Here is a 17,483-nt window from a genome sequence, read left to right as displayed (position 1 = left end):
TAATTTTTTTGTAAATGAAACTGAAAAATGTGATTTTCCTTTGGATCGTTCAGGTGCAAGGAACAAAACTGAGCGCAGTCCCAATCCCATGTGTGAGTGCTGTTACACCTGAAGCAATTGAGGGAGGCATGTATAGACTGAAACTTGCTTACAACAGCAAAATGGTTAGGATCCACCATGTATAGGACAGCGGTGAAAGCAAAGAAGTTGCTGTCTCGCACTATTTAAGCACTGGTGGATAAAAATACCTAAATCTGGAAGTTCTGCAAAACTAAAATACCATGAAAAGAATAATGAATTTTAGGATCCTGACTAAGTCAAGGTACTGGCAGAATAGGGTTAAGAAATATAGCTCGGCCATACATGGGATAAACAAAATTTTAGAAAACAGATTTAACTCACCTGCTATTGAAACTGTTTGTATTTTAGAAGCTTTTTATTGTATATTACATAGTTTTCAAATTTCAGCAGGATTATGGGTCATTTGTAATTAATTTTATTTCTAAACTCCCTGCTGTTGAATTTGAAGCTTTTTAACAAAGCTTATCAAACACACCATGCCCAATAGTTAAATCTCAGCTGGAGATGACCTCACTTGTTAATTCAACTACTGGTTAAGTCCTCACTTGATTGGAAAGTCTTTGTGTAACCAGAAAATCAGCTCCCATGGAAATGTGATTTGTAGAACAAAGCAGATTTAAAAAAAAAAATCAGATTTTAATTTAAATATTTTATTTAAATCAGATGTATTTTAAATAAGTTTATTTTTAAAAAGAAAAAGTATTTTAATTTAAATTTGGAATTGTGACAACCTATGTTAGGGATTAAACTAACAGTGATCTATTAAAATCATTTAAATAAAAAAATATTCAAGCAGGACATGCTGGATGCAAAAGTTTTAAAGTAAATCAAACCAATGAATGGTAGAAATTTGGAGCCAGAGTTTGCTGAGTGCTAAACCAGCTTTTGACAGCAACAACAACTTCTGCAGGTGAAGAAAGACTATTTTCTTCATTTAAATTTATTCAAAGTTAAATTGGAAGTTGGAAAAGCAGGAAAGCTTGTTTTCCCTTTTCCAGTCTATAAATATAAACAAGATCTGAGAGGATGAGATCTACCTGTTCTAAAGTCTTCCTTTTGTTTAATAAAACAGTTTTAATTGCAAAACATATTTTATCAAAACTTACATAAAAAGAAAGATCCAGCACATTTACGGTAGTTTTACTTAATAAAAATAATATTTTAAAAGGCAGCTTGTGTGAATTTTAGCCAAATTCCACTTTCAATCCAAATGCAGCTCAATAAAAAACATAAGTAAAAAATTAGTCTAGTAAAGAAGAAATGAATCATTCACAATTTTCCAACATAAGTAAACATTAATCCAAATAAAGCTACGTTTTTTTACAGCTAAAAAGTATGTAGATATAGCTTATCCTCATGGTTAGCAAAAAGTAACACACTAAATTTGGTAAGTCTATATTTAGCTGCAAACCAACATGTTTTAATGATTACCAATAAAAATTACAAATGCAAAATAAGATTAAATTGATTATTTAAATCAAGGTTTCCTGCTTGCCAATTTAAATTATTAAAATCATTTTAAATCAATCCACTCTACTATAGAATTGACCATTTTGTCCACTACCAGTGTGCGTCTTCTGATAACACAAATCCAACAATCCAGCGTAAACATTAAATTAGTCCTTGCTATCAATCTTTCCAGAAATAGCACAACTAACTTGGTGACACCACACTGTACTCACATCTGCAGTACATGCCTGTGTTTCCCAGGACAACTTCTCAAACTAGATTGCATAAGGTATCCAGCTGAAGTCTCAGGAGTGGTGTCAGCCTAGTAATACCTGTTTCCCCATACATCATGATACAAGGCCACTGACAGTGTCCTGTGGAATGCAGGCTTCTGAGTATCAGGTAGATTTGGAAGGATCACAGTGGCTCAACCTTTTGTTGAATACCTCCAATAGGAACGTCAAGTCCATAAAACAGATTTCACCACATTACTTTTTTTTCCAGATAGGTTGACAGACTCTAGCGACAAACTGTCTTGCTGAAGGTATCAGAATCTCAAACAGTCATGATTTTTAGACCCAAAGAAAATTAATCCAGATGGATCTGGAGGGAGAGACCCTGGTCACAGGACATCTCTGAATTTACAGGAAAAATTGGTTTGGCCAATTTTTGTGCACCCAGTATTATGGGAGTGAAAAAAAGAGTTATAGACTGGCCAATCTGCAGACTGAAGAAATTACATAAAACAAATCATGTAAAAGGAATCTTAAGGTTGCAAAGTTAAGCACTCAAAAGACAGGAAGTTAAAGAATTAAAGTATCATGTACAACCTTCACTTAGCCTCACTACACATATACATTACGATATTGTCTTCAAGTTCTTATTCTATATCAGCACAGTAACTAAGGGCTTGTACTCACTACCACTTATGTCAGTATAATTTACTATGCTCAGAGGCGTGAATAAGCCACCACCCACCAAGTGACATAAGTTACACTGACCTAAGCGCCAGTGTGGACAGTGCAAAAACATGACTATTACTGCTCGCTCCCAAGCAGCTGCACAGTGTAACTTTTAGATAATGTTTTCACCTAATCTCTTCCATTCCAAAGGTGATTGGTCAGTTTCACCACTGATCCCTGATCCCTAATCACCACACTGCTGCTCCTAAAAGTTATGTGGGGTGATTGAGACCAAGGGCAGAGGTGGACCAAAACCAGCATGGCAAAATCTCAGACACTTAACCAAGAGATGAACAGGGGACAGTACTGAACCATCACAAAAAACACAGAAGGGGATAGAACTCCCCTCTTCTCTCTCCACCCTGTCCACTTGCTGGCAAGGGAGAATGGAGACAAAATCTTACCCATATACAGATCAGTAACTAAAAGTTTATTTACGTTCAGCATAAGGCCGAGGTGAAAGATAGGGTGAACCTTCCCTTTCCAGAAACCAAGAGAAGGACTGGAGTGTATATACCATATATCAGAGAACTGCCCCTGAAAGCCACTTGGAACTGAATCCTATCACCAGTCATTTAACCTCTAGATATTAGCTATATACAAGTATTTCAGGCAATGTTAATAGCCTTTTCAAGCAACTACTAAATTAAGCTATATTGACATATTGTATACATACAGAGATACAACTGATGCAGAGGAAAAAAACCCTGAAGATCCATAATAGATTTACAGAGGCTCCAGCAATAATTCCTAGTGTGCCATCTGAAACAAACTCACAATATTTCTCTAGTAGACTGAGGCACACAAGTGTCCAAATTGTCAGGGGTTTTTTTACACTCTGAATTATAAGACTATAATGGCCAGTATGTGCCACCAAGCAACAAATACAAAAGTGACAGTCTAAAGTCCATAAAACTTATTAGAGATAAAGATCTAAGTAAAGGATTTAAAGAAAGCTAATTAAAGTTTTAACAATGAGGGAAAGATTGAAAAAAGGTTAAAATAAATTAAGAAAAATTATAAACACAACAGTTAGGAGCCCAGATACAATACTTAAAACACTGCCCCCGTCTCTCTCTCTCTCTCTCTGCCGGAATAACCAAGTAACTCTTAAAAAATAATAATTAGGATACACTTCCCAATTTGACTTTTTGGGTCTGGATGCTTCTCTCCCTGCAAGTAAGTCTCCATAACTTAATTTTAGACAAGCTGGTCTTCTAGGTTATACTCACCAAACTAGGCAAGAGGAAGGATGGTCTTGTGGTTAAGGCACTGATTCAGACTTAGGAGAATTACATTCAGTCCCTTGTGCCCTTGGCCAAGTGCCTGTTTCAGTTCCTTATCCATAAAATGGTCATACGGTAGAACCTCAGTTATGAACACACAAGAGTTACAAACTGACTAGTCAACCACACATTTCATTTGGAACCAGAAGTTCACAATCAGGCAATATGAGAGAGACAAAAAAAGAAGCAAAATACTGTACAGTACTGTGTTAAATGTAAACTACTAAAAAAATAGAGAAAGCAGCATATTTCTTCTGCATAGTAATGTTTCAAAGCTGTATTAAGTCAATGTTCAGCTGTAAATTTTTGAAACAACCATAAAATTTTGTTCAGAGTTGCGAACATTTCATAGTTATGAACATGTATGGAATGGAGGTTGCTCATAACTCTGAGGTTCTCCTGTACTACTACTTCCTTACTTCATAGGGTGTTGTAAGGATAAACTGATCAATGCCTAGGAGGAGCTATATGTGATAAGGGCCACTTAAGTACCTAGACAGACACTTCACATGAAATCACCACAATGGATTAGAAAGGAATTAGTCTGAGAAGTTGACTTTTCTTCACTGTTAAATATATATTGTGTTGTCATATCAATTACTGAGATTCATTCATTCAACTACAAAAATTAAGGTTTGCCTACCCAGAGACTTGGTGCGTGACAAGCCGGGGTGGGAATGTACAGTGCACTAGCTGACTGAACATTAACTGCATATGTTCCAGCAGCATATCAAAGTGCACTAACTTTTAATGCACAGTAGCAGGGTCCACAAAACAAGTTAGTGTGTCGCAAGCTAGTAAGCTGCAGAATCACACACCAGCTTGGTGCACACTAACTACAAGCCATGTCAGTTAGAGTTACTGTTACTCAATTTTAAACAAAGGATATGAAGGGTAAGTTTGTTAAACAACAAGAAGATACACATCCAAATAAGTCTTCTAACATTGATCTTAATTTGTTTGTGTTTCTATGATGTACTACAAACAAAAAAAATTTTAAGATACTTCTTATTTCATCAAAACTATGTTTTCTCTTTCTTTTCAATTTATCCTCATCTTCTCATCCACTCCTATCTGATTGTCCACCTGTTGCTTAATGACAATTAGGGTAAAACTTTCAAAAAGCACCTAAGTGTGCCAGTCCCTTTTGAAAATGTTACCCCTACACTAAGTTCTCTGCAAAAAGAACAGTCTTCTTTGTTACTCATCTATATATTGCCTAGCACAATGGAACCCTCATCTTTGACTAGAGTTCCTAGGCGCAACTATAATATAAATTAATAGTAATGTCAAAATGTATTAATGTCAGTATCTTCAAAGCAACATTTATGAGCAGATGTACAACAAAAAGTGTTTGCAAATAGACTCTATCAAGATTTGGCTGTGGGAAAAATTATGAAAAATTTACATCAAACTAAGCATAAAATGTCTCCCAAAGAAAAACTGTTAGTTAATAACAGTGATTCTTGACAACTATGGGCTTGGCTACACTTACAAATTTGCAGCGCTGCAGCAGGGTGTGAAAACACACCCTCTGCAGCGCTGCAAACTGCGGCGCTACAAAACGCCAGTGTAGTCAAAGCCCCAGCGCTGGGAGCCGCGCTCCCAGCGCTGTCCGTTATTCCCCACAGGCAGGTGGAGTACGGACAGCGCTGGGAGAGTTTTCTCCCAGCGCTGGCGCTTTGACTACACTTAGCACTTCAAAGCGCTGCCGCGGCAGCGCTTTGAAGTTTAAGTGTAGCCATAGCCTATCTTACAAAAAGCTTTCAGATTCACTAAACTACCATGTATGTGGGTTTCTCCTTCTGCTAATTTAAACCAATATCCAACTACAATTAGGCATACACAGAAAATATATTTAGTTTCTCTTTTAAATCAAATTGAGTAGACAATAAAGTGGGAAATGTGAAAATAAATTATAATACATACTAAAATGTGGAAATAATTGTCTAGGGAATTATTGAGTACTAATAATATGACAAGAGAAGAACTATACTAAAAATCAGGGATTCCTGAATTTTTATCCTTGATCTGATGCAGACACCCCTCTTCAGCCTAGGGAATTCCCCCGCCCCCCACCATCTTGTGTTCCTCAGTTTCCCCATCTATATAATAGAGATGAACCTAGCAGCCCTGTGAAGTAGATGGGTAATATGATGTGATTTTAACATAGAATAAGATCTGAACACTTTTCTTTTTAATTTGGGATAAATCAAAATCAGTTAAAATTATACTGAGTTAGGAAACAAAATACACTAATTACTGATTTTATTATTCCACCCAAATTAAACACTTTTGCAGTGAAAATAAAATGCTAAGGAGGAAGCCGTAACATTTTTTTCTTACTTTGTACCTAGTACCACTATACTGCGTTAAAATAAAGCCTTCCTCTACTCAATACACTCTCAGTTACGCATCATTAACATATAGGAAAGACAAATCAAGAATTACACACATCTACCCATAGGCACTTCCTGTTTTTAAAGAACATTTATTTGAACACAGCTGCATCCTGTAGAAAGCAAAACATTAATCTCACTTCATATTGCTATTACTAGAGCTAGTGTATCAGAAGTGTTGATGAAGTTAAAACCCTAGAATACCTTTTAGCACTCAACAGCCTATTTTCCTGCCTTACATAACTCCAAGATCACAAGTTCCTTTAACCCTTTACCTCCGCCCTGCACACTTCTGACAGAAAACTCTCACTGAATTTCATATACAAACTTAATTTGTACATGTGGAGTGGCGCTGGGTACAAAGGAGAGAAGGGGAATGCATGAAAAGACATTTAGGTTGTATAGTTTCCTCAGTTCTCCATTTGGAATATTTTACTTAAAAGCTGTAACTTTAAATGTTTGATATGGTTATTTTTATTTGACATTCTTTCACAGTCACAATTTTATTCTATAAACGGACAAGATACAGAAAATTAAAATATCATCATCACCCTTATCTCCTTCTCACCATTTATGCTGTTTGTTCAATTTTTTTTTGAGGTAACTTAGCTTGGACAAAAGAGAAGTCAGTTCCATTTTTTAGCTCTCTTGTATACGCAGCATAGTTGTGTTCAGGGGCAGCACCAGTTGTGAGTGGTGTATTTAACCTTTATCAACAAAGTAATTCATATTATGTTTTGTAAAGAAAACAAACCAGCATTTTGGAAAACTGACTGCCTCTCTAAACTTACAAGAGGTCTTGATTTTTCTGGATCACTTCTTCCTGAGCAAACAGAATAGTCCATAAGCATTTGAATATCTAAAGCTTTCTAGATTCCCAACAGAAAGGATTATTATTTTTAGTTGAAGATACAAGGAGCAGCATGGTACATGTGACCTAACTGCTGAACTACTGAAGAATGCAAGCTTAAATTTTGTTACACAGGCTAAGAGTTACTACGGTATGTCTACGCTGCAGACTTAAGTCAATCTATGTTAGATCAACTTACAGCCCCCTCAGTAATTACTGATGTCCACACTACCCTCCTTCTGTTGGTGGTGCGTGTCCTCACCAGGAGCAATTCCACCGACTGAAGAGGGCTGAGAGCCAGCTCTCAACTCCATGCAGCTTCCCACTAGAAGTGGAAAGAGGGGGAGAAAAGAGGAGCCACCCAGGCTTCTTGCTTCCCTGAGTGGGGAGCCAGGCGGGCACAGCCAGATCAGAGCACCAGGGGCAGCCAGGCTCTAGTGGCCCAGCTTTCTTGTCAAATTTCAAGGCTCCAACATGGCAGCCAACAACTGATGCAAGTAACACACTGTCTACAGAGATACTGTGTTGCCCTAATTACACCGACATAAGCCCTATGCGTTTCATGGAGGTGGAGTTATTATGTCGGTGTAGTACGGTACTTACATTGGCGGGACAAGGCTATACTGCGTACACTGTCATAAACAGGTCAACATAAGCTGCCTTACATCAATCTGTGTAGTGTAGACCAGGCCTTAGTTTCCATTCAATATAGTAACTTAATAAAGGTGTAAAAATGAGGTAGCAGATGTGAACACATCCTCTGCCTGTAGGACCAAGAATGGTCAATGCTGAGATTTTGATTCGGATTTAAAGCTAGGGAATACAAACATTTATCTGAGCATATCTAAGGTAGTGCTCCATGATGTTGGAGGCTGGAAAACGGGCTGTTGACTAGAGGAAACATTTAACATTGGTGTTTGTGTAAAACTTCTCTTTCTTGAACACTATAACATTATACTACAGAGACTTGACCTTTTTGCTTGGACTCTCTTATACAACCACTTTAAAGTCCTTCTGGAAAAACTCAAAGGTATGTTTCATTCTTTAACACAGTAATTAAACTATCGACTTTGCACCATGCAGTAGAATAAGTTACCTGATGACTTTTTAACATTCATGAGAGAAATGATTATTTAAAGTTACCCATTTTGTACTGTCTGGTCCTAGAGAATTGTTTTTTGAAATAGCAGACCTCCACTGTGTGTGTGTGTGGGGTGGGGGAACGCATTGGAAGGTCCATGCCAGGTTAATCAGTTCTGACAGCCATAGCCTCTTCTGCCAGGGTGGTGGTGGGAACAGTATCACTACCACTCTTAACTAGGCCTTAGGTTCTCAAACTGGGGGTAGGGACCCCTCAGGGGGGTCACGAGATTATTACATGGGGGGGTCGCAAGCCAGCCTCCACCCCAAACCCTGCTTTGCATTCAGCATTTATAATGGTGTTAAATATAAATTTTAAAAAACCCTTTTTATATAAGGGAGGATCATTCTCAGGAGGCTTGCTGTGTGAAAGGGTCGCCAGTACAAAAGTTTGAGAACCGCTGCTTTATACGGTCCTGGGGAGCAGCAGGAAAGATGGGAAAGCATAAATCAGAAAAATTGCCTAGCACTATGAGAAGTCATTCATCACCTTATATCTTGGGTCCAGACATATGGAGAAGCCACAGAGAACTTTATTGGTTTCTTTGTATCTGGAAACAGCAAACAGCCCACCGTGTTGATTTACGAGTGAAGATATTTCTGGGTGAATATTCCACTCTGCCTAATCCAATATTTACCATGTATGTTTCAGAATTCCATCTCCACCAAATAGGCAGTGCGCACAGAAATAAGAAATTTTGCTCCACCCAGGACAGAAATTTCTCTCTCTCTCGGGTAAGACTGATCATGTTCTTGCTACTTTATTTATGAAAACTATACCCGACACAAAGTATCATGACCAGAACATCCCTGAGAAGAACAGTGCTTTCGGATCTCATGCACTGTGTTCCAGCAGATGGACGCTGTTCTCCCTTTCGGTACCCATCGCATTCCAAACAAACATTGCAATGCTATGAAGTCTAGCCATTTAAGTCACTGAAAGACTGGCAATAGTCGCCTTGGCATTGAACCTCATTACAGTGAGGACATGTATATTACAATGGCAAATCTAGTGAAGATTTGTTACTGTATGCTAGCAATTTATGTATTAGATAAACCTCTAAAATACCAATGTGCCACCTCCCAGGCACCAATCTTCCACTCACATGGAGCCTAACTGAAGTCAAGCTACAGGATCAGGGCCTGCCTTTGTAATAGCCTTCAAACACTCAACCTGAAATATTAATTTTCAGAGTTTGAAATGTTTAGCCAACACCTACTTAGCCAACAACTAAGCCTATCAGCTCAGGTGAAAATATCTACACTGCCATTCCACACCATTTCAACTGGAAGAATAGACAGTTGTATATTCAAATTGCAATGAATTTTTAATTAAATTTCTATTTTATTAATTCCAGTTGCCCTAGACTAAAAGAGGCATAGACTATATATCTTCCTGTGGGTTTATACAGGAAGAAACACAATGGTGCCCCTAATCCTGACTAGAGTATTTAACAAAAATAGTAATGTTTGCTGAATAGTGTTTGACCAGCTGTAGACCTATTTGAATTAAAAAAATATTTGCCAAATAAATCTAACAGATACCAGATCTCCTAACAAAATGAGACTACAAACAGGGCTGGGGTCTAGTAGGTTGCTACTGTCAAATAAATAATGCTCAGCTAAGCCAGCCCCCACACCTCCAGCTACAGCTAAAGGTGAAGGCATTGGGAGTCCCACTAGCATGCTATCCTGGACCCCCTTCTGGGGCTCCATCTTTCATAGCCCCAGCTAGTACAGGTCTGACCAGTGGTGGTACCCTCCACCCCAAACCTCTTCTACCTACTGCTCCTCTCAGCCAGCCTTTTCTTCCTGTTCCCCCAAGTCTCATACTGCAGTCTTCATGGCTCCTGTTACAGTCATCTCCTACAACTTTAGCTCTCTCCAAATCTCTTTTTAATCCTCTCCATTGACAGCTTCAGTGCTTGACCACTTCCAATGCTCATCTCAAGAAGCACTGAATTTAAATTGGCCTCATTCTTATCAGTTTCATCAGCATGTAAATTACCATGAAAACTGACAAGAGTGTCTGAGATGGTATGCCATTCAGAAAGGCAAGATAACGCTGCACCATATTAGGAACATTTTCTTCTCACCTATAAGGACTAGAAACTTGCTTTTTACAGGAAAGAGGATAAACGGAACCCTAGAGTTTGCAGTAGTATATAACACGATAAAAGGTTCCTACAGGCCCTTGCGCAAGTAGATTTTTTTTAGCCCTGCTAATTTTTAATTCCAAATTTTCACTTTCATTTCTTTTGGCTTCAGTGGAAGGATTACAGATGCAGATGTCTTCAGAATGCCATTAACTATCAGTGCTGAGTACCTGCGTTGAACATTATCTACTAACTTGGACTGTAAGTTTGACTTGAATGCTTTCTAATGTACTGCAATCACAGAACAAAAGCAGATAGACACACGAGGATGAAGTTATAGACATATTTTATGGCTAATGCAAAGTTACTTGATAACACAGCAGCCAACAAAAGGGACAGGCTACACACGCACTACTTTTCTGCAACCCTTAGGCTGATGTAGTATCCTATCATCATCCATCTTAAATAAGAGTTTATATTTTTCTTAACTGACAATTTACAAGTGAGATTACCGGAGTCCTCTTAAGCATGCAAGCCTGAGCAAAGCACTACACAATTTCCCTGTTTTCTACCATGGGCCTATTTTAAGTCATCCCCTCAACTATTAGAAAAACATACCCCTACACAGTTCCAAGAAGACTGTATCCTGCAACAAGTCTTGCAGAGGCAGATCCCTGTACTGAGCCCCACTGACTTCAATAAAGCTCCATAAAAGGGTCCACCTGCATTGCTAGTTGTGGAATTGGTGACCTAAAACTAATGCATGAGTACTCAACTCATTTCTAAAATGCAAAAGCAAAACTACCCATCTTCTCAATATTGAACACTAATTCAATTTTAGCTAAAGGGATACTATCAACTTAAAAATCCTTTCACACAAGCATTTTTTAATCCATTACAATAGATAAAGATAGAAATTCCACTCTACTTTTTGCACTTCGCAGTACTTGATGTCTTGTCAGTATTCCTTTGTGTGAGTATTTAAAAAGGTTTCCATTCAAATATTAATAGGAAATTATTGCAAAATTTTTTGCATAAGAGCTAAAGAAAGATGCAGTAACAAACTATTCATTTCATATTTTTAAATCAAAAAGATCTCAAGATGACAGTGTCCCTTGCAGAGGGCACTAAAAGTCAGAGTAAGCAAGTTCTTCCTGCTTAGAATTCATATTTTTCAATAGACCATTCAAGGTTCTAAAGAGGATTCCCAGAATCCCACATACTTTTGAAAAAATGAAAATTCCACAACAACACTCCCATTGCAATCATATTTTTCAATATCATGAGCTAAACAGAATACTCAGATATACTATCAATATCTGCAATGCTTCAGCTGTTTACCAATTCTCTCACTTTGAAAAAAGGAAATCAATTTAGAGCCTATAAATGTTCTTTGTTTGGCATGATTTTATTCACTTTACTGTTTTCAAATTTTGCAAGAATACCACACAGCATAGGTGTATTGCAAATACAAAACTGGCCTTATGTCCAACCATCTGAGAAGGGAATTATACAGTATTCTTCATAGTGTAAAGTGTACATAAATATTTAACTAAGAGTAAGTACTATTCTCACAATAAGAACCCAAATCTGATACCAGTCAAGATTACCTATGTTATTTAGTTTACTAAAATGCATAGCATAAATGACAAAATATTGCCTATTCAGAGCTTTTGTTGTCTAACATAACTTCACTGCAATGTCAATTGCAGGCTTAATAATAAAAGCGGCATGCTAATAATGATGGAATAATTAATCAAATATTGTTTCAAGGGGAAATACAGGAGTCCCACTGCATATAAAGCTGCAAACAGCACACATTCATTGCTCATCCAAGTACAGGTCTGTTGAATTCCAGAAGTTAGGCCTTAATATCAGCTTCATTTAGAATTACTTTGCAAATAGGACACAAATCTTACACAAGCCAATTCTCTGGCACTGGTTACTGTACACTACTACACACATTCCCTGAAACACCATTTGATTTGACACAATGACTATCAGATCCCACACCAGCATGCCACTCGCTAGGCGATTTCATACTGGTCTACCGGTGACAATATGCCAGGAAACTATGTAAACCCCATAATGAGGCCAATGCACCAGCCAATCGTTTAAAAAAAAATCCCTAACCGGCTTATAATGTGTAAGCAGCTATTTAGAGTCTGGGAACGGGAGCTAGTGCCGGGGGGAGGAAAAAGGGGCGATCCAAAGGTCTCCGCCTTCTAGCCCAGCGTGGGGGCGCAAAAGGAGATTTCCCTCCTTCCGTCCCCAACTTTTTGGCTCCCTACGGGAGCCCCCTTCATTGCCTCTGCAGGGCTCCTGCCTCCCGGCCCCGCTTCCCTCCCGCAGGGGCTGGCACTTGCGGCCCTGGGAACGGGAGCGCGACGCGGGCTGACCCCCCGCCCCCCGGGGCATCTCCACGGACAGGGCGGGGGCTTTGCCCTGGCACTGCCCCCCACCGCCACGGGCCTGCCCCCGTTACCTTCCGCCAGCAGATCCTCCAGGGTGACCTGGTAGCGCCCCACAGCGAGCACCCGGCCCGCGGCTCCCGCTCCGCCCGCGCCGCCGGAGCCAGCGCACGTCGTCCCGCCGCCGCCGCCCTCGGCCTTGGGCATGCGGGAGAACTTCTTCATGGCGAGCGGCCCCGCGGCGGGCTGGGGATGGGGCCGGAGACGCGCAGGCGGTGCCCGGGGCGGGGGTGGGGAGGCGCTGCTCGGGGAACCGCTCGCTCGCTCGCCCGCCGCCGCTGCCAGGAGCCGGGGCTGCGAGCCTCACATTCCGCCCGCGGGGAGCTGCCCCCGCTGGGCTCCTCCTGCCGGGGGGTGGGAAGCGCCGGGCGCCGCTACGCCCCTCGGCTCCCGCCGCCGCAGGGCCAGGAGCGACCCCGCGCTGCGCTGCGCTGCGCTGCCCGGCGCGGACTTTGCGCCCCGCTCACACGCAGCAGCAGCAGCAGCGCGTCACCGCCGAGCCGAGCCCCCAGCGATCTGCAAGGGACCAGGCGCCTCGCCTCGCCTGGGCTGTGTGCGGTGAGCGGCGCATGCGCGCTCCTCCGGCTCGGCCCACTCCCCGCCCCGCGGCCGGAAGTGAGGTCGCCAGGCCTGGCCAGCACGTGGGGGGAGGGAGAGGAGGAGGCGCTCGCGCCGCCCTTGGGGTGCCTTGGCCGTTATTGAAAAGGTTGGGGGCTGTTAGAGAGGGACGGCCGTTTCGAACGCTGGAGGAGCCAGGGTTCGAGCCCCGATGGAGGCTGCGCGCACGAGGCTGGCCGTGCAGATCAGTCCTGCCCCTAGGCAAAGGGGAGAGCTGCTTTTCCCCAGCCAATGCTTAATTTGTAATGAAAGGGGGGCTCAGCCACTCTTTTTTTTTTTACATTCATAACTGATGCAGCAAGCCCAGAGGTGCCAGCCAGGCTATGAACTGCCAAGCCCAGAGGTGCCAGGGATCAGCCCTGTAAAACCCTGGCACAAATTAAGCGCTGTCCCCAGTCAAAGTTTAGGACAGGGCTGCAGGCATAGTTATTCTTGGCAGCAACGGCCCTCTCCTACTTTCAATCCCCAGGGCCAATGAGAGAAGGGGGAAGGCAGTACAAATTACCAGGGCCCAGCAGTCTGGAAGGGGGCTTCATTAGCCCTGTTTAGCTGATCCGCCCTGGCTGGGGGGCCAGAAAAAAAATTTTCACCAGGGCCCAAACCCACTCTCGGCAGCCCTGTCAATCCCAGCTGCTGGCACATCCAAGCACCTGTGAACAGGACATTGCAAGCCATCATTTTTTGGCTTCTGGGTGGAGCTGGTCAAAAATTGGCATTATTTTCCATATTTGTTTGCAGGAAAGGAAAAAAGGGTTGTGAAACTTTCAACCTGCAATGAAGGAGAGAAAAAACTTAGCCAAGATGAGGAGAAGCCCATCTACTACGGTGATAAAGGTGGTTTAAGAGCCTGCATATAGTAGAAGAAATAGCTGAGTCAGAAAAAAAGTGTCATCACAGTTAGAGGTCTATAAAATCATCAGTGGTGTGAGCAAAAAAGTGTTATTGACCCTTTCGCACAATACAAAAACCTAGGGGTCACCGAGTAAATTAATAGGCAATTGGTTTAAAATTAACACGAGGAAGTACTTTTTCACACAATACACAATTTAAGCTGTGGAACTCCCTGCCAAGTGATGTTGTAAAGGCCAAAATTATAACTGGGTTCATAAAAGAATTAGATATGTTCATGGAGGATAGGCCCATAAATGGTTATTAGCTAAGATGGTCAGGCGTGCAACCCCATGCTCAGGGCAATCATAAACTGCTAGAAGCCAGATGTAGAAGACAGGAGGATCACTCCAAAATTGCCCTGTTCTGTGCACTCTCCCTGAAGTTCTGGTACTGGCCAGTGCGGGGGACAGGATATGGCTAGATGGACCATTGATCTGACCCCATATAGTCATTCTCTTATGTACGCTGGATCCCCAACATCACTTCCTGCAGCATCTAGGTGTTCCATGGAGCTCTTTGATCCAAGTACTGACCCAGCCTGACTGCTTATGCTGAGGGAGATGACAGGATCCTTACACAAAGTGATATGGCTGCAGGCATATCTTTCTCTGGAGATTCCCATAATGCAAATGCAGATGACATGCAAATTGCCTTTTTCAGAGGACGGTATCATACTAGTAAAATATTTGGCATGGGAACCACTGTCAATTACTTTAATGCACAAATACATCCACATTTTTGAGCTCTATAGTCCGATTCTGACAGTGGCATATAACACCTGATGCTGAGATACCTAGGACAGCAATGTTAGTTGCCAGTTCACTAAAGAATTTTTTGATATACCAGAAACTTGACATCCTTCAGATAGTCTTTCTTCCCTCTTAATTTTCCGATGAATAGCAGAGAGGCTATTTAGATTTCTCAATTTCTCACTGGCAGGTGACTAAAGAGGAGGATTGGATGGAGCCAGTGCAAGGAAGGGGAGGGGAAGGGAGAGCAAGGGATGGAGCAAAATGAGGCACAACACACAGGTGGGGATGATGAGTGACGTAGAAGAGTGGGTGGGCTAAAGAATTACCCAGCAACTGGAAGAGGCAAGATAATAGGGAGGCTGGACTATAGGGTGAGGGAAATGGAGCAGAGGAGTGGACCAAAGCAGCATTGCCAATTTTATCTTGAGTCTTGCAATAGTTGTCTTTTCTTAAAGCTCCAGCTCCTGGAATCATGTGATGATGGGAAAATACAAGCTTTCATTTAAAAAAAAAAAAAAGTTTCTAGCCTTCAACGTTATGGAGTAATCATTGAAAATGTGTACCCTGGAGGCTTAAAAACTTTAAAGCAAACAAAAAGGCCAAATTTGACTATTTTTTAAATCTCATGATTTATAAGATGCTCCAAAAATTATGAGATTTTGATTCCTGGTTCTTTAAAGGCTGAGTTCAGCAATACCAAGGATTGCAGAAAATGAAACTTTTTTTTAACAAGAATGTATAATTGCAGACAACTGGAATGTAAATTACTGCACTTAATGCTCTTATTTAGTTGTAGATCTGGAAACCTGTGCTATAGCTGGATCCACAAATACAAATCCCCATTTTTTTAAGTGTACACAGCAGAGGCTGTGTTTTTAGATTCAAGATTTCTTAATAGTGAATATGGATTATGCCATGTAATGTTTCAGCAGTGCCATTGACATTTTTTGTAAAGTGCTTTGAGATCTACTGATAAACAGCACTATATGGGAGCTAGGTATTATTATTGTTTTATCATCAAGCAAGAACATTTGAAAGTTGCTGTGTTAGATGTTTTCCATATGCAGATATCAAGTGTGGAGTTAGGAACATGCTAACATCATCCTCTCTTCTCTATACTGTTTAATACTCCAAACCTCCTCAGTTTTATTTCTTTCTGTTTTCTAAGCAGCTCTCTCCCAAATGTAAATTCTTTCCCTCATATGGTTCATAAAATGGTTTAAACTCAGTCCCAACAAAATCAAATAAACCTTCCCCCAGAAATGTTTGTAATACTCTTAAAGGAAAATAAAACAAAAATCCGCAGAGACAGTCCTTCTCTGAAGTGTTCTTTGTGTAGATATTAGTTCTTACGAATGTCTGCCTGCTGTTTTCTTCCTGGACAATCTTTTCCTCGTACTAAATTCCCAGCCTGCTTACTGGAAACAAATGAAAAGAAAATGTTTAAGTATTCAGAAATCTGTTTTTACTTTACTAAAACTGTCTTCTCTCTCTCTCTCTCTTTGTTAAAGCTCCTTAAATTATACTTCATCTCATACTCAAAATGTAGGATTTTGCCTTCGTACTATAGACTAACTGGTGTGCAGAAGCCATAGCAGCAATATCTGCATGCTATTATGCCAGTTCATTTATAATACATGACGGTTATTCTATCTTTTGATAGTTTGGTTAGTCTGAACAAGAGAATTTCAAGAGAAAAGTCTCATCATAAGTATTATTTTCACTTTTCTACTCTTATCTCACTGGTTTATGTTTGTTTTCTTTCTAGTCCTGTGGGAACCCTGAGAACCATCATTTACACAAAGAAGCAGCTATACAATCTCCCCACCCCAGTAAATACTGTTTCTCAGTTCCTTGCTGATGACCCTGATTTAGCCTGTATTAGATACAGTTACTAACACCAATCCAAATGTTTACTGATGAAGGAAGGGAGGAAAAACCCAAGAGACAAGTGAACGGTTCTAACATAAAGTAAATAACTTAACACCAACTCTCAGCAGAAAGAAGGAAAGTTGCTGTTTTTTTGTTTTGGGGTTTTTTGGTTTGTTTTTAAATGTATACAAAATATCAACTACCTGGTACATTGTGAGGCTACTGTGAAAAAAACCAGTATGGATCAAATTCACTTCTTTGCAAAGGGCCAATGCAAGACCCACTGGACTGCATAAAGTCTTATTTTAGACTAGACTTGGCAGAGTTTGATTTTTTATATATAATTTGGACAGATAATATCAATGTTTATTTTTAAACATTTTTATTTTATCAATTTAAGTTTTCACAGTTGTGGGAAACTGTGTGTGGGGGGGGTCAGACTCATTATTTAATGACAGTAGACATTGAAATCCAAATGTTAAAGCTTTAGAATCATTAAAACACAAATTGTGAACATCACAGGTCAAAATATACAAAGTGAGGATCCTAAGATCAAACTTGAATAAGTTCTCAAGCAGCATTTTTATTAGTTTGCCTATTTGTAAATTTCAGTTAT

General features: G+C 40.5%; 1 protein-coding gene and 1 long non-coding RNA gene across 3 annotated transcripts in view; one reads left to right on the top strand and one right to left on the bottom strand.

The window, feature by feature from the left end:
• The window catches only part of BMP2K (BMP2 inducible kinase), a 104,340-nt gene extending 91,072 nt beyond the window's left edge, over window positions 1-13,268 (bottom strand). The window contains exon 1 of one of the 2 annotated variants that reach the window (XM_039539703.1): window positions 12,749-13,268. In XM_039539703.1, coding sequence (XP_039395637.1) covers window positions 12,749-12,899 — 151 coding nt within the window. In that variant the 5' untranslated portion in view covers window positions 12,900-13,268. The remainder of the gene's footprint in view (window positions 1-12,748) is intronic. The other variant, XM_039539704.1, reaches the window with a different exon arrangement.
• Window positions 13,269-13,501: 233 nt separating this feature from the next.
• LOC120405854 lies at window positions 13,502-16,971 on the top strand. Its single transcript, XR_005598917.1, has 3 exons — window positions 13,502-13,594; window positions 14,091-14,186; window positions 16,764-16,971. It is a non-coding gene; the product is annotated as an uncharacterized LOC120405854 (long non-coding RNA).
• Window positions 16,972-17,483: the final 512 nt, after the last annotated feature.

The sequence above is a fragment of the Mauremys reevesii genome, linkage group 5, assembly GCF_016161935.1.
Source record: "Mauremys reevesii isolate NIE-2019 linkage group 5, ASM1616193v1, whole genome shotgun sequence".
Taxonomy (NCBI): Eukaryota; Metazoa; Chordata; order Testudines; family Geoemydidae; genus Mauremys; species Mauremys reevesii.
Note: the sequence above shows the minus strand (reverse complement) of the source record. Positions and strands in the feature narration are given on the sequence as shown.